This window comes from Volvox carteri (genome assembly GCF_000143455.1).
Source record: "Volvox carteri f. nagariensis unplaced genomic scaffold VOLCAscaffold_26, whole genome shotgun sequence".
Taxonomy (NCBI): Eukaryota; Viridiplantae; Chlorophyta; class Chlorophyceae; order Chlamydomonadales; family Volvocaceae; genus Volvox; species Volvox carteri.
In genome coordinates, this window is record NW_003307569.1 from 120,221 (window position 1) to 141,498 (window position 21,278).

Consider the following 21,278-nt stretch of genomic DNA (forward strand, 5'->3'; position numbering starts at 1 on the left):
TAGGCTTCCGATTGAGCTTTCCTGTGAGAAACGTATTCCACATGTCTGCACTTCACGCGTCTTGCTCTTGCCGCAGCGGCTCGTGCTCCTGCAGCGTGCCTGAGCCGTACCAGCAGTCTGCTGTTGCTGTTGTTGTTGCTGTTGCTGATGCTGATGATTATGATGATGATGACATGCAGGTGTTCTGGCGTCGTTCTCACTTCCATTGGCCGCTGGACGCCTCAGCATTCCCGGCCCGGAGCCCATTATCGCCGCCAACCCCTTCCACTGGCCTACCTTCCTTCGCCGCCTGCCGGGGCCACCCCCTCTGTTCCTCTCACACTTCTCAACCTCAACCTCGACCGCCGCAGCCAGCAGCACAGTTGCACCCACAACCACCGCAACCAGGCACGGCAGCAAGGCCGCGAGACGACGTCGGCAGCGAGCCTCCTCCTCAGCCGCTGCCGCTACCGGAGCCGCCGCGGTGTTGTCCACGTCCTCTGTGCTTGACACCGTTTCTGAGGTGGCGCGCGGCGTCATGGGGGTCCCCTCCCTGGACCCCTCCGCCAGCCTCATGGAGGCAGGGCTAGACAGCCTAGGCGCCGTGGAGCTCCGGAACCAGCTCTCTCGTTCCTTCGGCCTGGAGTTGCCCGCCACGCTGATGTTCGACTACCCCACGGCTGCGGCTGTAGCGGGCTACGTCCTCACGGAGCTGGAGGCGACCGGCGGCGGTGGCGGCGCCGCCATCAACCAGGACCGCCGCCGCGGGTATGACAAGGATAAGGAGGACGATGATGATGATGATAATGGTAATGATGATGATGGGGATGATTTTGACGACGAGGATAGCGATATGGAGGAATCCAGTTTTGGGTCGGGCTGGGAGGAGGAGGAGGAGGACGACGATGGAGTGAAGGCGGGTGTTACTACTGTAGCAGCTCGCGTCGGCCTCCGCCGAGGTGGTGCGGGCGGCCGACAGGCAGTATCCAGGCGGCTTGAAGGCGGTCGCGCGCGTGCCACGGCGGTGGTGCTACTGTCCGGCATCAGCACCCGCTACGCCGGCGGCATCACCGGGCTGCGGCAGCTGCACGCGGCCAGCCGGGACAGCACGGAGTTACATGGCCCGCCGCCGTACGGCCGCTGGGACCCAGACCTTGCGTTCCTTGCTCGCGTGGACGGCGTAGCGACACGGCTGGGTACGTTTGTGAGCGATGTACACGAGTTCGACGCGGCGGCGTTCGGGCTGAGCGACGGCGAGGCAGCGCTGATGGACCCGCAGCAGAGGCTGCTGCTAGAGGAAACGCTGGCTGCCTTCACTGACGCGGGCAGGTGCGTCGCAGAGGAAAGCCTAGCTGAGCTTAAAACCCTAAAACCCTAAAACCCTAAACCCTAAGTACCCGGGCATCTGGTAATCCACTTTATCATAGCGCCCTGATTCATTATCCTCCGCTCCGTCCCTGGCTCGCACCGTTCCTGGCACACCTCCTGCCCTGCTTGTGCTCCGCGCCGTCAGATCTGCTGGATCACTGGCCGGCACCTCCACGGGCTGCTACGTCGGCTGCATCTGGCTGGAGTACGGCGAGCTGCTAGCGGGCCCCGGCGGCGCCAAGGCCGGCAGCGCGCAGGCCGTCACCGGCAACGGACTGGCCTTCATGGCGGGACGAGTATCGTACACGTTCGGCCTGACTGGTGAGCTAGCGTCCGCCGATGCCTTGCCAGCATATGAGACAAGCACCCGGTCCCCCTTCTTCCTGTGCCTCTGCTATGTTTCCCCAAAAGGATAAGAAGCAGCTTTCAAAACCGACACCGTACCGACACTGCCCTATGCGATTCGAGTGTATTTGCAACGTCACGGACTGTTCTCATACGCTGTCCGCTTCTCTGCGCACGACCCTTAACTGCCACAGGCCCGTGCATTCCGACCAACACCGCCTGCTCCAGCTCCTTGGTGGCCGCACACCTGGCGGCGGCCAGTATCCGCACCGGCGAATCGGCTGTAGCCGTTGCTGCCGGTGTCAATGCGATGCTACTGCCACGCGGCGCCACAGCTGCCATGACCCGTGTCCAGGCGCTGTCACCTGACGGTCGCTGTAAGGCCTTTGGCGCAGAGGCGGACGGATACGGCCGTGGCGAGGGCTTCACCACCCTGGTAATGGAGGCTGCAAATGCTGCTGCTGCTACTACAGGCCTTGCCCCCGCTACTACAGCCACCACTGCCGGGACCGTCGCTGCTCGGCGCGCTCACGCCGTCTTTGCCGGCTCAGCAGTGAACCAGGACGGTCGCAGCAGCGGCTTGACGGCGCCGCACGGTCCTAGCCAGACCGCGCTGGTGGCGGCGGCGATGGCGCAAGCGGGCACGGCCGCACTGGCTTTCACGGCCACGCACGGCACGGGTACGCCGCTCGGCGATCCTATCGAGAGCAACGCACTGCGCAAGGCGCTGCTACCGTTGGCGGAGCCTCGGGCAGCGGAAGCAGTGGCGCCGGGCACGTCGCGGACGACGGTAACTTTGGGCGCGATCAAGGCCCTAACGGGTCACTTGGAGGGCACTGCGGGCCTTGCGGGGCTAATGCAGGCGGTAATCTTCCTGACGGAAATGTCCACGCCGCCGCTGCGTTACCGTAACATCAACCCGCACGTCGCCTCCACGCTCGGCGACGGCGGCGGCGCCGCCGCTACTGGGAACAGCCTGGCGGCACGACTGCCGATTCAGGCCAGCCCAGCCGTGGACCTTGGCGCCGGCGTCCACCCGGGGGCCGCCGCTTTCGCTGGCACCAGCTCCTTTGGGATGAGTGGTGTTAACGCCCACGCGATCGTACGGTTGTACGAGAATGATGCAGCGGCTGGCGTTGATGGTGATGGTGGCTCTCAGCACAGCGCAACGTCGCCACCGTGGTTGGCAACGCTGTCGTGGCGACGCCAGGACTTCCAGCGGCTGCTGCCCCTGCCGCTGGGTCACCCGTTGGCATACACCGCCAGGCTGGCGGCGGCGCCGCCTGGCGGCACCGTCGGAACAAAACTAGTGGAGATTGTGCTGCCATTACCGTCGCCGCAACTGTCATACCTGTACGACCACGTCGTGGGTGGCAAGCCACTCTTCCCCGGCGCCGGCTACCTGGAGATGGCGATGGCGGCCGCTGTCGCGGCGGCGCCCGCTGCAACGGCAGCGGCAGGCCTAGTTCTGCGTGACGTCCGATTCGCGGCGCCATGTGTGATGCCATCGCCGCTTCATACAGCAGCTGCCGCCGGGGCGGGTGTGACGGCGTCGCCGCAATCCCTGGAGCTTGCTGCCGTACTGGACACGGCGTCGGGGGTTGTACGTGTGGTCTCACGCGCCGCCGGCGGCAACGCTGCACGGCAGCAACCCGGCAACGCCGCCATGCACATGACGGCGCAAGTAGCCCAGCTGTACTCGCCGGCGCTGGCTTCTCCTGCACAGTCTGTGTCCACCGAGTCGCGTCTGACCTCCAGGACGGCCACCACCCGTCCTGCTGGGGCCATGTCCATGGATGCCATGCGTGCCCGGTGCCCGGTGCCGATGGCCCCCGCAGCGGTATACGACAATATGGCAGCCGCAGGACTGCAGTACGGCGCCGCGTTCCGCGGCCTGCAGGCCGTGCACACGGATTTGCGGGGTAGCCTCGCGGCGGGTCGGCTGACAACGATGATGGCGAATGAGCACCAGCGAGACGGGTACTTCGTACACGTGGCTTCTCTGGATAGCGTCTTGCAGCTGGGCGCGGTGGTAGGCAGCGGCAGCAACACCGCCGCCGTTGGAAGCCGCAGCGGCGGCGGCAGCGGCGCCTATGTGCCCGCCTCACTGCAGGCCTTCACGGTATCTATCTCGAGTCGTGGCGCCAGCATGGCGCGCGCCGGCGGCGCCGGCGAGGAGCCGTTATTCTGTGTGGCGGAGGACGCTTCCGCTGGCGGCACGGCAGCCACCGGCACGCACCGAAACCACGTGCTGGTTGACAGCTCTGGCGCTGTGCTGTGTGCGCTGGACGATTTGCAGGCTAAGCCGATCGGCAGCGGCGCCAGCGCCAGCGGCAGAACAGCCGCCAACAACAAATCCATGACCTCAGAACAGACAGGGAGCGGTGCTCCGACACAAGATGACTGCATGCTTTATGACGTGACTTGGGTGACGACAGAGCCCAGCACCGACATTGATGGCGGCGGCTACAACTGCGCCGCTTTGCAAGTGTCCCCAGCGCCGCCGCCGACTGGATACGAGGGTTCCTTGGTGCCGTACACCGCAGCGGCGATGGCAGCGTTGCAGCAGCTCAGTGCCGCCGGCGCGGCTGGCGCAAACCTGCAGTTGGCGGACGCGGCTCCGCCACGTACGGATGGGCTCCTGTGCAGCGGAAGTGCTGCTGCCACCGCGACCGTAAGCTTGGCGGCCGCGTCCTTGGGGGGTATGGCTCGCACGTACAACGCGGAGCATCCGTCGCGCGGCCTCACGCTGGGAAGCACAGCCCGCACAGCTGCCGGAAGCAGCGCTACCGCAGCCGTATTGCGGCTACAGGCCCCGTCACCAGGACCAGATACTGGCGCTACAAACGATGGTTACGGCTTATCCGTGCATGCCGGCATCGCACGGACGGCCTTGCTCCTGCCGTCGAGGAGTGCAGCGGCGGCGTCTGCTGCGCCGTACCAATTGGTACCACAGCCGCGCGGCTCACTCAACAGCCTGGTCCCCGTGCCGCTGGACGCGGCGCTCACATCTTCCCTGCCGTCGGGCACGGTGCTGCTGCGGGTGCGGGCCGTGGGGGTCAACTTCAGAGATGTGCTCAACGTGCTGGGGATGTACCCGGGAGATCCGGGCGCACCCGGCAGCGACTGCGCGGGCGTCATTGTCGCAGTTGCGAAAGGTGTGGCGAAGGTGGCGGAGAGTCAGGTCTCAGCAGGCGTATCCACGGATACCATGGCGTTGGCCGGGCGCGCCGTTTTCGGGTTGGCCACTGGTAGCCTGGGTTCGCATGTGGTTGCAAGCGCGCAGACGCTGGTGCCCATGCCGCCACAGCTGACTTTCGAGCAGGCGGCCACGGCGCCAACGGTCTTCGTAACGGTGGATGCCGCGCTGAGGCAGGCCGCGGCGCTGGGCCGGGGCGAGAAGGTGCTGCTGCCCGCTGCAGCGGGCGGTGTGGGCCTGGCGGCGACACAGGTAGCGGCGGCGCTAGGCGCCACTGTCGTCAGCACCGCCGGCAGCCCGTCCAAGCGCGCGCTGCTGCGGGGCCTGGGAGTGCGCCACGTGTCCACCAGCCGCGATCTGGGCTTCGTGGAGGAGCTGGCGACTGTGACGGCCGCCCGTGGCGGTGTGAACGTCGTGCTGAACAGCCTGACCAGCCCCGGCATGGTGTCCTCTAGCCTGGCGCTGCTGTCCCGCGGCGGGCGGTGGGTGGAGATCGGCAAGCGCGACATCTGGTCGGCCGCGCGAGTGCAGAGCGAGCGGCCCGATGCGCGCTACGGCCTACTGGCGGTGGACTTCATGCCGCCGGAGGTGCTGCACGCCGGCCTATCGCGCGTCTCAACCGGCCTGGCGGCCGGCCAGCTGCGGCCTCTGCCCGGTGCCGTACACGGCCTTGCCTCCGTCGCCGCTGCCATGCGTCAGATGTCACAGGCCCGCCATGTGGGCAAAGTGGTAGTATCATCTTCAGCCAGTGTTGTCTCGGGTGGTAACAGTGTCAATATGACCCATGGGTCCGTCCATTGCGGATCCGCGCTGGTGCTGGGCGGCACAGGGACCCTTGGTACACTAATAGCCGGGTGGCTGGCGGAAGCCGGCGTTCGCCGAGTAGTGCTTCTCAGCCGCACCGGCAAGCTCTCTGGAGAAACTGCCGTGACGCTGCTGAACGCCGCTCGTGCGAGCCACGGCTGCGAGTTGACCGTGCTCGGCTGCGATGGCTCCGTCGACTCTGACGTCCGAGCTGCCGTAGCAACCGCGGCAGCACACGAGCCCATCGGCGCTGTCTTCCACGCCGGTGGCGTGCTCCATGATGCCACGTTCGGTAGCCAGACTCTCTATGGTGTTCGCGCCGTACACGCCGCTAAGTCGGCTGCCACCGCTGCCGTGGCGGCTGCGGCTGCCCTGCAACCCTGTGCATCGCACGTGCTGTTTTCCTCCGTTGCTTCATTGCTGGGCTCACCCGGCCAGGCCAACTACAGCGCCGCCAATGCCGGGCTGGACGCTGCCGCCGCGCTGGCAGCCTCTCAGGGCCTGCCGGCAGTCAGCGTGCAGTGGGGCGCGTGGGCGGGTGGCGGCATGGCGGCTCAGGATGCGCAGACGGCGGCTCGTGTGGAGCGCACGGGCATGGGTTTTGTGATGCCTGCCGCTGGCCTTGCTGCGCTGGAGGCCATTCTGGCGGCGCTCGGCGGCGGTCCCGCCGCAACTGGCGGTGTCGTCGCTGCAGTTCCGTTCCTCTGGCCGGCGTTCTTGTCTAAATTCCGTGGCAGGCCACTTCCGCCACTGCTGTCGTACATGGCATCTCTGCATGGGACCACTGGCGACGATGGCGCCGGCGCGACAGCTGGCGCTGTCAGCAAGGCCAAGAGCAAAAGCGGGATTACAAAACAGGAAGTGGAGGCGGCTGTTCAGGAGGCCGTGCGTGGCGTGGTGGGTTCCTCTGTTGACCCCGATGCGCCGCTGATGAGCTCGGGCCTGGATAGCTTAGGGGCAGTGGAGCTGAGAAACGCGCTGGAGGGTCGATTGGGGCTGCAGCTGCCGGGGACCCTGGTGTTTGACTACCCCACTCCTGCAGCTGTCTCGGACTTCATCGCCGGGCAGCTGGGGGCAGGCTCTGCTAGCGACGACGCGGACAACGACGCAGGCGCAGACGGCGCTGGCGCCGGCGTGCTGCCGGCGCCGCTGGCCACTGGGCCTGGCAGTCTCGCACTCGCGGCCTCTGCTGCGGCGGCGCCGCAGCTCGTGGGTCTCATGGGCATCTCCTGTCGTTCACCTCAGGATGCCATGGCTTGCTTAGAACCCCTTGACGCCATCACGAAGGTGCCGCTGGGTCGCTGGGATGTGGACCGGTTGTGGCACGCCTCCGGCCACGCACACGCGCGCTTCGGCTCTTGGTTGCCAGATCTGGATCTCTTCGATGCCGCGGCCTTCGGCATCACCGGCCCCGAGGCAGCACTGATGGACCCGCAGCAGCGCTTGCTGCTGCATGTCGCCCACGAGGCTTTGTCCGAGGCTGCGGCGGCGATGTCAGCTGTGATGATGCCGGCGGCTGGCAAAAAGCAGGCTGCAGGCGGAACGGGTGCGGGTGCGGCTGGAGGTGGCGGTGCGGGCGGGCCCTTGGGTTCCTTGGGCGCCGCCACTGCGGTTGCTGTCGGCATTGCCAGCGCAGAGTACACCAATTGGGTATGCCGGTGAGTGCGTGCAACTTCCCGAGTCGCGTGCAATGCTGTCGTTTTGTAGATGATCCAGGTATTGCAGTGGGTAGTTTCGTGATGTGCTGATGCTTGGTGTCTGAAATGGGCGGTTTCAATTGGTAGCACAGTTAGCGGATCAATCGGTCATCACCTCCCACCCGTCTACGCTGACATCATTCACGCATCACGGCCGTGATGCCCAATGTGTTGGTCCCGCCGCATTTGCTACTGCTGCAGGCGCGCCGGCGTGGGTGCCTCCGCCTACGGTGCGACAGGCGGCGCCCTGTCTGTCGCCTCAGGCCGCTTGTCGTACATGTACGGCTTTACCGGCGCCGCTGTCAGCGTCGACACGGCCTGCTCATCTAGTCTGGTGGGTGCCCATTGGGCGCTCCGGGAGGTGTTGATGGCTGCGGGCGGCTGCCGGGCGGCTGTGGCGGCGGGCGCGGGTGTACTGCTCAGCCCGGAGCCCACTGCCATGTTCCAGAAGGCGGGTATGTTGTCGGCCGACGGCCGCTGCAAGACCCTGGACGCTTCCGCTGATGGCTACGTGCGTGGAGAGGCGGTGGGTGCACTGGTTCTGGCGGCGTTGTCTGCCGCAGCAGGAGAAGGAGCACGAGCAAGCGAAGTTTGTTTGGCGCTGGTGCGGGCATCGGCCGTCAACCAGGACGGCCGCAGCAGCAGCCTCACCGCACCCAACGGCCCCGCGCAACAGGCGGTGGTGCGGGCAGCACTGGCGGAGGCGGGACTGCTGGTGAGTGTTCGGTGCTGCTGGTGTCGGATATCTGCGGTGCCCATCCCGCAGCTTTCAGGTCCTTCAGTCTTCCAGAGTCTTCTGGCAATTCGTAATCCAGTAGGTAGCCCTGAATAAGGCCTGTTGCTCCAGGCCTGTTGCTCCTAGGGCTGTGCTTCGACGGGTAAAAACGCAGACGCGTCTGCACCGTCTGCATACCTGTAGCAGCTGACCGCTGAAAAGGTCTATCGAGTTGCTGGCGGTCGCGCTCTGCGCGTATTTATAGCACCGTACTGTGTACCAGCTGCTACAATACCCCTATATTGCACATTCACTCAACGGTCTGACGTAGTACGTGAGCACCAAACTTTCTTTTTTCTGTGTACGTCCCCCAATCTTTTCCCCGTGAACAGGCCTGCCAAATGACATGCGCTGAGATGCACGGCACCGGCACGCCGCTGGGTGACCCCATCGAGGTGGGCGCTCTGGCCGCGGTAATGCAGCCAGTACCGGGCGCCAGGTCCGGCACTTCCCGCGAGCTGCCGTTGGCGGTCGCTGCGGCCAAGTCCAAGATTGGCCACACGGAGGCCGCCAGCGGCGTCATGGGACTCACACACGCGCTGGCGGCGCTGCGGATGCAGCAACTGCACGCCACATTGCACCTGCGTGCCGTCAATCCCCATCTGACGACGGCACTGGCTGGCGGCGGCGGCGGCGGCGGTGGCGCAAGTGGAGAGGAAGGCGGCGGGGGCGGCAGCGGCTGGATGCTGCCTCGCGCCGTGGCTGGCCATTCGCTGCCGTTCTCATGCGAGGCGCTGGTAACGGGTGTAAGCGCCTTCGCTTTCCAGGTATGCCCAGACACGGTCTAAAATTTCTAATTTCCACGGGAAGTAGAAGGAAAGCTTACGATCCACATGACCTGCGATGTTATGTGTCCTGTCCTTAGAGCGCAATGTGCCACGCAGGCATCTCGGGCAGCCTACTGCCTACTCCATTTACCCAATCTTTGGCACGATTGCTGAACTGTCCGTCAGTACGTCGGTGAATCTCCTGCGTTATGCGCATTGTGCCACGTGCCGTGTTGAATGGCTGCCTTACCAACTCGCCGGTTACCAACCCTACCGCGGTTCCCAGGGCACCAACGCGCACCTGCTGCTGCAACGCTCCGCGTCTTCTGAACCGCCCTCCTCCACTGGCTCCAGCAGTCTCGCGGTTGGCTTCCCCGCCGGAGCCGGAGCCGCTGCTCCGGTCTCTTGGCGGCAACAGAGCCTATGGGTGACACCGCCACCCAGCTTACTGCTCCCGTGCCTTGCCCACGCCAGCGGTGGTCTCTCAGTCCGCAGTGGGCCATCGTCGTCGTCGTCGTCGTCGTCCGTGTTGGCGGCCTTTGAGTGCGATCTAAGCCAGGCAAAACTGGCCTTCTTACGCAATGGCTTCTCCTGGCAGGCTGCAAGCGGCGTCGGCGGCGGCGTCGGCGGCGCGGTGCTACCTACCGGTTTCCTGTTGGAGATGTGCGCCAGTGCAGTGGCCATGCTACAGCTTCCACAAGGGCTCGTCGCAGCGGCAGACCCTGCCGGCGCTGCAACTGGTGCTGCTGCTACAGCCGTGGAAACAGCGCTGTCGGATGTAAGGTTCCATGCCCCTGTGGACGTGGACAAGTTGCTGGTGCTGTCGCCGCCGACGGCGGCGGTGCACGCCACCAACGGATTGCTGACGTGCGTCGTCCGTGCCGGCGGAGCCCTGGAGGTGCTCACTCGCCGCGAAGACGGCACCGTATTGCTACGCCACCTCACGGCCACAGTGGTGGCCTTGGGGCGTGGCGCGGCGGCAGCCGCTACCCACACAAGCCCTGCTACGCTCGAGGGACTTGCACTTGGAACCGGAGCCGGAGCCGGAGCCGGAGAGGCGAGCGGTACACATTCAGACAGCGGCCTGGCAAAGCTGGGTAGATGGATATCCGGATTGTCCGGGCAAGCTCCTGCCGCAGCGGCGCCGCTGCCGGCGGCGACGGCGTCGATCGCGCCTGGAAGGTATCTGGAAGAGATGGATGCGTTCGAGTCAGCCGCCGGCGGCATTTTCGGGCTCCCCTGCGCCCTGGAAGCCGCCATGCAGCTGCAGGGCGTCTGCCGAGTCGGAGGTGCTAGCGGCGGAGGCGCCATGCAGGTGGTTTCATATATCGCCGCTTGCCGCTTGCCGCGGCGCCGCCCGGCTGCGACTAGTGGAAGCTGCCGCAATGGCGCTGGAGGCACGGGTGGTGCAATGGAGCTCTTCGCTGGTGCAGCACTATCCGGATCTACGGTCTGCAACCTGCAGCTTTCTGGCAGCGTGCCTAGCACTACTGCGGCCTCCACCTCTGCCAAGGAGGCCGCAGCCGCAGCTGCCATCTGGTCGCTATCCGGTGTTCACCTCAGTGCAGCGGTGCCATCTTCCGCTGGGCGGCGACACCACGACTTCGCTACCGCTGCCGTCACCGACAGTACGGCAACGGCAGCGGCAGCGGCAGCCGCTTCCGAGCTTGGAACCATCTGGGACGCTGAGGCGCTGCGGCGGCTGGTGCGGGAGGCCGTGGCGGCGGCAGTGGGTGAGGCCGTGGACGATGACGCGCCTCTGATGGAGGCGGGTCTTGACAGCCTGGCGGCGACTGAGCTGCGGAACGCATTGCAGTCCGCAGTACAGGTGCAGCTGCCTGCCACGCTTGTGTTTGATTATCCCACCACCACCGCCATTTCGGGCTTCCTGCTCGACCAGAGCCAACAGCAGCAGCGACGGGGCCGCACAAGGGCCACCCCGACAGCGGGCCCGGCCGATGCTGGCCGCCACCGCCGGCGCGGCGGCGCCGGCACTGTCGTACTCGTGGCCGGCATGTCCTCTCTACCATGGTCCCTGCTTGAGCCCGCCGCCGCGTCCGGCGGCGACGGCATCAACGCAGCACCGCTCAGCCGCTGGGATGCTGCCGACCCGCGGGTCTGTGTAATCGGTGGCGGCGCCGCTGCGAGCGCGCAGCTGCCCCCGCAGTTCGGTGCCTTCCTGTCGGGAGTGGAGCTCTTCGACGCTGCGCTGTACGGCATTAACCCCGGGGAGGCGGCGACGCTGGATCCGCAGCAGCGGCTGCTGTTGCGTGCGGCACTCGAGGCGATACCCGCGGGCGGCTCTTTGGCTGGGCTGCTGGGTGCGGATGTGGGCGTGTTCGTGGGCATCGCGTCAAGCGACTACGAGGCACTAGGACAGCGCCATGGCGTGCAGGTAATGTCATCTTGCGCCGTTCCATCGAACTGCGTGGACGACATGTGACGGACGTGCACTGCTGGTACCGAACAACTACTAACACACCCCATCACCTACAATCGGCGTCGAGTGGTTTGTTTTAATTCGAATTCATCCTGGACTTCCGTGTCTTGGGCGTCCATGTCGCAACCGTGTGATCCCTGTTCGTCATTCCGCGTGTTCTGGCCAGTGTGCGCCGGGGCGGCGTCCACAAACATCATCAACGGATTCCCCCTACCCCCGCTCATTATAGACACGCTTATCTCAAGCACCCATCTACCCCTTCTGCAGATCGGGCCCTACTCCTTCACCGCCGCCTCCTCTGCCGTCGCTTCCGGTCGCCTGTCCTACACGCTCGGCCTGCGAGGTCCGTCGTCGTCCGTTGACACCGCCTGCTCCAGCTCGCTAGTGGCGACGCACCTGGCGGCCGTCAGCCTGGCTGCGGGCGAATGCAACGAGGCGCTGGCAGCGGGCGTGCAGCTGAACCTGGTGCCGCAGTCCACTGCAATGGTGGCGGCGGCAGGGCTTCTGGCAGCAGACGGCCGCTCGAAGGTAAAAGCCCCAAGGATGCCCCGGGCCCCCAGTTTCCGACCGTTGACTGGGGGTTGACTCGGAATGGCAAGAGCAGCTTCTTGGCCATAACCCGTTTTTGGCTATAAGCCCGTTGCTTACAAGGCCACCAGGGACTGTGTGGCTGCCAGAGAGTTGGTTCGTTTCGTTCGTTTCTAAGCACCATTTGTGAAGGTTTTCCCCCAACCCTGTCTTTAGCACGGTGACCATTAATCACGTGATTTCTGTTGGATGTTCTTTATACCAACGGACTGCAAAGCCGCGGCGTTTATTTCCTGAGCCGTTGCCCTCCTCAACCTTCTCATATCTTACTTTTCTCCTGGGCTGGGTCCCCTGCCGCCGTAGGTCATGGACGCAGTCGCCGATGGTTATGGCCGCGGTGAGGCTTGCCGGGCGATATGGCTCCGTGCAGCTGACGACTGCGCCGGCCGCACCGTCACCAACGCCAACAGCGGCTGCCTGGCTGTCCTCCTGGCGTCGGCCGTCAACACCAACGGCAAGTCCAGCGCGCTGACCGCACCGCACGGCCCCACTCAGCAGCAGCTGCTGCTGACGGCACTCCGCTCAGGTGGTGTGGCGGCCGCGGAGGTGACGGGCCTGCAATTGCACGCCAATGGCACGCCGCTGGGCGACCCCATCGAGGTTGGTGCCGCCGCCGCCGCGTACCTAACCGCTGCGGGCGACGATGCGTACGGCAGTGGACGTCGGAGGCAGCCGTTTGCCTGGGTCAGCGTTAAGGGCTACGGTGGCCACCAAGAGGCCGCCGCCGGTGCCGTCGAGCTGACGGAGACTATTGCTTCCCTGCAGCGTCGCGCGCTGCCGCCGGCGTTTAACCTGCGGTCGCTCAACCCGCTGGTTGCGGCGCCGCTGGAGGCGTTCAGCGACGGCGGTGGCGGCGCGCTTGTGGCACGGGGCGGCACGCTGGGCCTGCCGCTTGCGTCAGCAGAGCTCCCGGCTATCTTCGGCGTCAGTTCCTTCGGCGCCCAGGGCACCAACGCCCATGCGCTGCTGTCGTTTGCACCACCGCCGCCATCGGCCGCCGGCTCACTAGATACCGACGCCACACAGCTTGGAGCCGCAGCTTCTGCGGCTGTGACGCAGTGGGCGGATGGTGGCCGACGATACTGGGTGTTACCGGAGCCGCAGCTGCTGGTTCAGTCATGCCGCGTCGTGCGCACACGGCGTCACGGATACCCCCGCGCGACGCTTCTCGGCCGTCTGGATCATCCGTCGCTGGCGTATCTTTGGGATGGTATCCCTGCGGATGCAGGACGCAATGGCGGCGGCACTGGCGGTGCCAGCCGCCGCCGGCCCCCGCCGCTCCTCGCCAACTCCGCCGTGTTGTCGGCTGCCGCTGCCGCCGTACGGCTTCTCCTGTCGACACCCGAAGGCGCGGGTGAAGGTTTCATCCTGCAGGACGTTGTCATGTCCTCGCCGCAGCCACTGCCCGGCCGCATCATCGCCACCGGCCAACCGCCCGTGCCTGAATTGCGCATTACGCTGTCCAGCGCCGGCGGAGGCGGCATGCTGCTCCGTGTCTTTGTCGATGACACCGAGCAACTCCTTGCCCGCGTGGTGGACGCGCCTTCGCTAGGCGGCGGCGGCGCCGCCGCCGCCGCCGAGGAGCAACCGAACCCAGCAGGCGGGCATAGCCACGCCATGCGCCACGATGCAGCGGTCACTTTGGATGACCCCACCAACCTCCTCCCCGCCGTCAGGCCAGCTAAGGCGCCGTCGGAGGACCGTACACGCCTCATGGCGCTGCTACATGCACTCCAGCTTGGCGGAGCTCCGCTCCATGCAACCACGCCTGCTGTGCTTTCTACCGGTGCAATGACGATGGTAGTGGTGGCTGCCGCGGACTGCGAGCCGGCATCCGATGGACAGCCCCTGGAGCCGCGCGCCCTGGAGTCTGCATTGCAGACTGCTGCGCTGTCCGCTGCCGTCAGCGGCACAGCCGCTGCGCCGTGCTACCTGGCACGCATTCGTGCCGTGCATGTCGCAGGTCGCAGTGCCGCCGCCACCGCCAGGGGTGACGGCTACAACGCCTGCCGCGGCACGTGGTTATCATTGGAAGCAGGTCTCGCGGCCGGCGTCCCCTCCGCCGCAAGCACTGGGGACGCTGCCGACGCTTCACCCGCGCCGCCACCGTCCATCCACATCCGCAGTGCCTCTGTTAAGTCAGTCGCCGGCGCCCCCAACGCCCCGACGTCGCCGGCGCTGCGGCTCAGCGGCGTGGTCATGGTGCCTGTCGATGCGGCGACCCCCGACGTCGCCCGCGCTGTCGCTGCCGCCGCCGCTGATGACGACGCCGTCGGCAACGCCGACGGTAACGAGGCCTCCGCGGGCGCCGGCCCCGCCGTCGATCCTGCTCTCCTTGCCATGTCGCCTGAGGAGCGACAGCTCCATTTGGCAGGCCGCATTATGGCCGAGGTGCGTGCGCTGGTCGGACGTCCCGTACATCCCTCCGAGCCGCTCATCTCGGCAGGTGTTGATAGCCGCGCGGGCATGGAGCTGCGTCGCGGCTTATCGGAGGCGCTGGGCGTGGCGCTACCGGTGACGCTGCTGTACGACCATCAATCAGTGGAGGAGATCGTGGGCTACATCGAGGGGCAGCTGGGTCGGCTATCTGGCGACCAGCAGCAGGTGGGGGTGCGGGTGGCCACGGGAGGTGCCACGGGGGGGTCATGATGTCTTGAGTTATAAAAGCTCGGCGTAGAATTTGTCGGATGGCTGAAAGCGGCTGGGTTATGACCCAAAACGTGATGTGACCCAAAAGGAACCGCTAACCATGGCCCCTTGAAGCAACAGAGGAAGAACCGCTGTGGGCAGCCGGGAAACCCCCTCTCGCTCTGCGTCGTTGCTGTGCTGACCCCTGCGCAAAGCTGCTCGCTCTTGCCACCCACAATACATGAGCCCCTGTGACGCGCTGTGCTGATTGCTATCTACATTCCGCATCCCTCGAGAAAACGTATATAGGAGCTTACTTTCGTGCGCCCGTACTCGCCGTACATTGTACACAGGACGCCGACGCTGATGGCGATACCATGTCTTACACATCCGACGAAGACGGAGACCGTAATATCGAAGATGAAGATGACGGTGATGATGATGAGCTTTCAGATGGAGAGGAGCGGGACGGAGAGCAGCGCCGCCGGCAGCCGCGTCGGCGGCAGCGTCGGCGGCAGGCCGCCATCACGGCCGGCGCCGCCAGCAGCGACGCTGCTACGCCTTCCAACCTGCTCAAGGTGCTGCGGCCTCCATCCACTCCACGACCGCTGTTCCTGGCAGCTCCAGGGGTGGCCAACGCGCAGTCGGCGTACTTCTCCTTCTCATCCTTCCTGCAGTGGGCGGAGCAGCCCATCTACGTCTTGGACAAGGACAATGACCTGGATATTCAGAGGTGCGATAAGGATATGTGTGCGTGTGTGTGTTACATGGTTATGACCAAATACATAAGGATATGACCCCATCCGCCCACCGTCTACCCCAATCCCAATCCCTCTCATGTACCCTCTTAATGCCTCACCCGCCTTCTACCCTCTTCAAACCCTAAGTAAAATGAACCCTTGTCCGCCGCAGCCTGGCCCGCCGCAACGCCCTGGACATTTTGGCGGTACAGCCGGAGGGGCCTTACCTTATTGGGGGCCACTCGTACGGCGGTGCAGTGGCCATGGCCATCGCTCTGCTGCTGGAGGAGTGGGGCCACGACGTGGGACTGGTGGTCATCATGGACACACCGCGGCCGGAGCAGGTAGGGGGGAAAACTGCCATGTGTTACAAGGAGGACGAGGAAAACTTACTCGCTTGTAAAAACGTGTTACGAAGTGAGGGATGAGAGCTGCTGGTGACGAAGTGGAAGCATCTGGTGAAATGCCGCAGAACTGCCGCTGCTGTGTGGGATAATGCGGGGAGGAAGTCGCCAGGCAGGACTGGCCTGTCTATGCAGAGCTGCCCGGCCACTCATCCGCCTGGTACCCACCCCACCTAAAGCTTCCAGCTGTGGCGCTAGCTCGTCTTCGCCAGGCCTCCGTTCTTGCTGTCAAATGAAAAGACCGTACTGTCTCTCCCTATTGCCTGCGGTACAGGTTCGGACGCTGCAGCCTGACGCCGCCGAGTGTACGGAAGAGGACGCCCTGGAGCTCATGGAAATGATTCTGGGGGCGCTGGGTCGGGACGCCATCGGACTGGGATCCAGGTTAGTCGGGGGGTGGGGGGGAAGGACGCCATGAGGGGGGGGAAAGAGGAGATCAGGTGTGGGGTGGGAGGCGGGGTGGGAGGGGGCGTGAGGTGCGGTGTGCAGGGCCGGTGTTTAACGCGGTATGCCTGTTGCGGGGCTCAGAATGCATGTATCATGCGTCGCGTGGTTCAGGAAATGGAGGGAGAAACGGGCACAGGGAGGACGGGACGTGGAATATGGTGCTGTATACGACAGGCCTAGCAACGACCCAGTTGGACAGAACCTCGGCAGCGAAACACCTCGACGTGCCCTCGGTGCCGTCCCCTAAGACCTCACTCCACCACCCGCCCTCCTCACCTTACCGCCCGTTCGTCATCGTGCGTCTGGCACAGCATTGTGCACCCGCGCGAGAGCGAGGAGTGGAAGGCCATGAGCCTGGATCAGAAGTATGAGTTTTTTGCGCCTATTTGGCGTGTGATGCGGGACGATGCTATGCCTGTCGAGGAGGTGAGGCGACAGGTCGAGCACGTCGCGCTGGCGGTCAAGCAGGGCAGTCAGGTGAGCAGCGGAACTTTGGGTGGGCTGGGGCTGGAAAACAGATCCTTCGTACCAAGGTAGGCCTTGTGCTCGGACTTTGCAATAAGATGTCACGTGATGAGCAGCTGAGCTTCGACAGTCGACCCAGACATATACTTGTCCAAATTCGATACACGCCATAGCAGGAAGATCGATCATGTATGAATTTTGGTTATTGAAATACTTTTGGTTGTTGCCATGTTGCACGCCCGAATAGAAACCTAGATCTTCAACATCTTGCCAAACCTCGAGGCGTGTGCTTTTGTAACGCAGCTAAAGATTATTTGTATGGATATAGCTGCGGTATTATTGGGTTTGATTTTAAGTTAACAGTTAAAGGCTTGGCGGTGCTTGTGACAAGCAGCTTGTCTCTGTCTCTGCCGGTCAAACTTCTGCGTCGTGCATGCAAAGCTAATCTCCACCGCACCTGCGCGGCACGATGGTCGGGAATGAATTATTATACATGAATAGTTATTAAGAATGATGATACGACTATATAATCCGTTGCGGCTTGTCGCCAACCATGATGTGCCGATGGAAGGACCGACATGCTATGCCAGGAATAAGCCTAAGGGCAGCTTTCTAAATTTCGCGACGAGAGCTCTATAGAACAGGCATAGGGCACATGTTGCCATGGAGAGAAAGGCAGGCTTCGGTGCTGAAGGCAGGGCAGGGCGAGGCTACTCCTCGAGAGTGGACCGTAGGCCTGGAATATATTCACATGCAAAGCGCCCCAGGCAAGTCACATACAAACCAGCCCCCATGCGCCGTTCCGTCAGAAGCGAGCACCCGCCAGCGCCAACTGTCATCTGGCACTGCATCGTAATTCCAACGCTCTCCCTGTCCTTCGTCAGCTCATCCTACCCCCCAACCTCCTCCCTAACCAATCTCCCCTTAGAAGCCTCATCCCACATCCACGTCCTCATCCACATCCACCATCTGCCCGCGTCAGATTTCCGATATGCGGCGCCACCGCTTCGTCGGACGGCTGCTAGGCGCACGTGTGTTGTACTTCAGGGCGGCTGTGCCAGGCGCGTGCGACTATGTCAACGATTCCAGGTACGCGCTGGGGGTGCCTGCCGCATCCGCCGTCGCTGCCAAATCCCCTCTGTGCCCAGGTAGCTAGGCCGAGCTAGACTGAACCTAGTCGGGCCAGCCTGCGCCGATGGGCTCGCCGACGAACCCACTCCTACCGCCGGCGATTTGGGTCACACTAAAAAACGTCCGAATCTAAGCCTCAAATAATCACTTGGACTTGAAACAGTCCGTGGTCTGGTCTAATGTAGCTAAGGCGAAGCCGCCTCTCTACCTCTCCTCCTCAATTCACCTCCCTTGCCTCGCTCTCGCTGCCCGGCCTCGGCCCTCAGGTTCTGGATGTATGCCCATGGCATTTGCTGGCACGACCTGTGTACGGATCTACAGGTAGGGGGAGGCCCGTGGCCGTTGGACGAGACCGTTGGGGCAAGGACGTTTTTGGTGGGGCTGGCATGGGCTCCTCGCCTACGCGGGCCGGGTTGTGGGCAGAGCCGAACAGGGAGCCGAACATGAGAGTGGGCTAACAATGTTTCATAACTCGTATGCGCGCCCCCGTCACGCGTCCTCCTCTCCTCCTCCTTCCCTTGCAGGTTATTGATGTGCCGGGTGACCACTTCAGCCTGCTCCGGCAGGGCGTACGAGACATGTCGTACATGGTTTCGGCGCTCAAACAGTACCTGGGTACGTTCGGCTGGGCGGAGACGCTGCGGCGCGACGGTGGTGGCGGTGGTGCGGGTGGCGGCTGGCAGCTGCCGGCTGAGGAGGTGCGTCGCTGGATGAGTGGCGGCGGCCGGTGGACAGGAGCCGGGATGAAGGATGGTGGCTGGATGCTTGGCCGGTGTCCGATCAATAGCCCATCCATAGCAGAAGCCGCCTAGTCCTATCACTGTCGCTCATCGTAGAGGGAGTTCTGGCGGTAGCTTGCGGATCGGGAAAGCACAGCACGATGATGGTGCTTGTGGTCTGGATTTGGGGAGCTTCTGGACTGGCCGGGCATTTCCACCGGAACAATCAACCCGAACACCTAACATATCGCGCCTTTTCTTATTATCGCACTGCAACGTGTGTTACGGCTCTTCAGGTGGGTGGACTGGCCGAGTACCTGGAGCGCATGGGCGTCGACGCCGGAAGGGCACACCAGCTCGCGGGTACGGCACCGCACGCGTCCGGCAGCGGCGCCGCCCCCGCCGCCGCCGGCGGCGGCGGTGGCGGAGCCCATGGAGGCTTGATGCCACCACCCGTCGGTGCGCCTGCCGCCGGCAGCTCAGCTGCAACAGCATTGCCGCTCAACAAGGCTGCCACTGCCGTCAGTACGGCTACGGCTAAGGCCGCTGTTAAAACCGCAGGAAGAGCTCGAGGTGCCGCAAGCCGGGAACCCGTGGGTCAGTCTCTGGATGGCGTGGACGTCATCTTCGTGATCGGTGACGCCGGACCGCGCCTGCCGCCGGCGCTCGAGGCGGCTGTAGCAGGGCTGCAGTCCCCCTGCTACAAACTGCAGCTACCGTCCAATAGCTCCCTGTCCCAGCTTCGCAGCGTGCAAGCCCTAGCGGCGGAGCTTTGCGCAGCCGCCAGGTCCGCCGTCGCGCCTCTATTGCGTCCCGCTGGTGGCGCCAGCACCGTCGGCACCGCCTCATCATCAGCTACAGCTACTGCCGGTGGCAGCGGCCGCCGGCGCGCAGCGCCGGCATTGCGGCAGACTGCCGCTGGGCCCGCCGCCGCCGCCGCCACCACCAGCACTTCCGGTATGAACGGCGGCAGGACCTTGACGGCCGCCGTGGTTGGCGTCGGCTTCGCGGCGGCAGTAGCTTACGAGGTGGCGGTGCATCTACAGGCGGCCCCGTCCGCCGACGCCGCCACAGGTGCCGGAACCGCCTCCAACCCCGCGGCCTCCGGCGGCGGCGGCGGCAGCAGCAGCGGCGGCGGCGGCGGCTTGACGGCGACGGTGCTGCTGCTTCTGGAAGACCCGCGACTGCGGCGGTGCTGTGAGGTGGTATCTCAGCCCTGGTTCCAGCTGCGTGACTGGGTGGCGGAATGGCGCCAGGACCTGGACATGGCGGAGTTTGCGCTGGTGGGCCGACTGCTCGAGGAGCAGGTACGGCAGTGGCAGTGGCAGTAGCAGTGGCAGGGTAAACTACGTCGATGTGCTGAGTACGCGGTCGAGAGCTGGGGCTCGAAAGGAGCTCAGGGCGCGAAGACGCGAATGAGTGTTATGGCTGTGCGGAGTTTGCGATTGTGGGCGTGAGAGTGGTCAGAGCAAGCGTGCAACCGGTGTCCAATCTTGCTTCGGATGTTGGCTGTTGGCCCCTTTGTTTGTTTCTCGCATTTCAAACTCGCCTCTTCCTCCTCCTCCTCCTGCTCCTCACCCTGCCAATAACCCTATTGTCCGATTCACCCCTCACCTGTATTCCTCATGTTCTCTTCCCGTACTTCCGTACGTTTCCGTACTCCCACGCTCTCCAGGGGCATTCTGCCCAAATGGACTACGTGGGGGGTTTGGCTCCCCCCGGCGTGTCGAAAGCCCAGTGGGATCTCCTCGCGGAGGAACAGGCCCGGGCCGCCAACGGCCGTACAGGGTACGGCTGGGAGGAGATGCAGTACAGCTGGGCTGTGCTGTACGGCATGGCTGAGGCGCTGCAGAACCAGTACGGTGGTAACCAGCCACGTGAGGCCGCCGCTGCTACTGCCGCTGCCGCTGGCACAGCCGTCGGGCCCCCTTCTGCTGCTACTGCCGCTGCAGCCGGTGCTGGTGCCGCTGCCGCTGGTCCCCCTTCCCTACCCGAATGGGAGAGCTTCCTTCTGGATGTGTTTGCTCTGGTCGACAGGTGGGTGGCGGGGGGGATGGGTGGGGGTGGATGAGGGGATTACGAGGGGGGCCGCACCTCCGGGTGCGGGGTGTGCGGGGTTTTGAACGGCGAGGGCACAGCTGCCGGACAGCTGCTACTGCCCATCCCCGATTGGGGAGTCAATCCCGCCCCGCCCCGCGCCGCCCCCGGCGCCCGCGTGGCTGCTCCCTGTCCGCCCCGGGTCTCCACCCGCCTCGTTCACGTCGCGCGTCTGGGGCCTGGGGCTCTCTCCCGCCCTCCTCCCTCTCTTTCGACTCCCCCTCCCTCCACTTCCCTCCTCACTACTGCTGCTTCATCCTGGTTGGCCTCCACCGCAGACCCGAGGCTCAGCTCGAGTACCTGGCCCGCTACCGCCCCACCACCACCACCACCTCCACCACCTCCACCTCCACTGCCCTCATGGACGAGGACACCTGGGATGTGACGGTACGGGACACCTTGTGGACCGGCTCCTACCTCAAGTCCATTGCACACACGTACGTTTGTTGCAACGCAACCTGGTTGTTGCAACGGGGGAGGAGGGGACGGTAATGGCCGGATGGGATGTAAAAAGTGAAAAAGGAGAGGGGAGAGGGAAGAGGGGAGAGGGGAGCGAGGCCTCGAGTTGGGTGCCAACAGGCTGGTGGGTTCTTTCTGGAGATGTTGTGAAGGCAAAAACCCTTCGGGGTTGTCAAGAAAAAGACAAACTTTGTTCCCTCTTAAAGGGGATGGGAACTAAAGGAAA

At 64.5% G+C, this 21,278-nt stretch overlaps 1 protein-coding gene across 1 annotated transcript in view; it reads left to right on the top strand.

The window, feature by feature from the left end:
* VOLCADRAFT_92400 (uncharacterized protein) overlaps positions 1–21,278 on the top strand; it is a gene marked incomplete at both ends in the record, with an annotated part of 96,352 nt that overhangs the window by 72,518 nt on the left and 2,556 nt on the right. The window contains 20 exons of the mRNA XM_002951790.1: positions 180–1,308; positions 1,493–1,668; positions 1,887–7,353; positions 7,594–7,622; positions 7,656–8,107; positions 8,159–8,206; positions 8,500–8,934; positions 9,221–11,329; positions 11,642–11,902; positions 12,266–14,566; positions 14,944–15,323; positions 15,503–15,674; positions 16,009–16,118; positions 16,493–16,658; positions 17,629–17,735; positions 18,044–18,098; positions 18,302–18,475; positions 18,793–19,803; positions 20,172–20,353; positions 20,872–21,030. Of these exons, the coding sequence (XP_002951836.1) occupies positions 180–1,308; positions 1,493–1,668; positions 1,887–7,353; positions 7,594–7,622; positions 7,656–8,107; positions 8,159–8,206; positions 8,500–8,934; positions 9,221–11,329; positions 11,642–11,902; positions 12,266–14,566; positions 14,944–15,323; positions 15,503–15,674; positions 16,009–16,118; positions 16,493–16,658; positions 17,629–17,735; positions 18,044–18,098; positions 18,302–18,475; positions 18,793–19,803; positions 20,172–20,353; positions 20,872–21,030 (14,923 nt within the window). The remainder of the gene's footprint in view (positions 1–179; positions 1,309–1,492; positions 1,669–1,886; positions 7,354–7,593; positions 7,623–7,655; positions 8,108–8,158; positions 8,207–8,499; positions 8,935–9,220; positions 11,330–11,641; positions 11,903–12,265; positions 14,567–14,943; positions 15,324–15,502; positions 15,675–16,008; positions 16,119–16,492; positions 16,659–17,628; positions 17,736–18,043; positions 18,099–18,301; positions 18,476–18,792; positions 19,804–20,171; positions 20,354–20,871; positions 21,031–21,278) is intronic.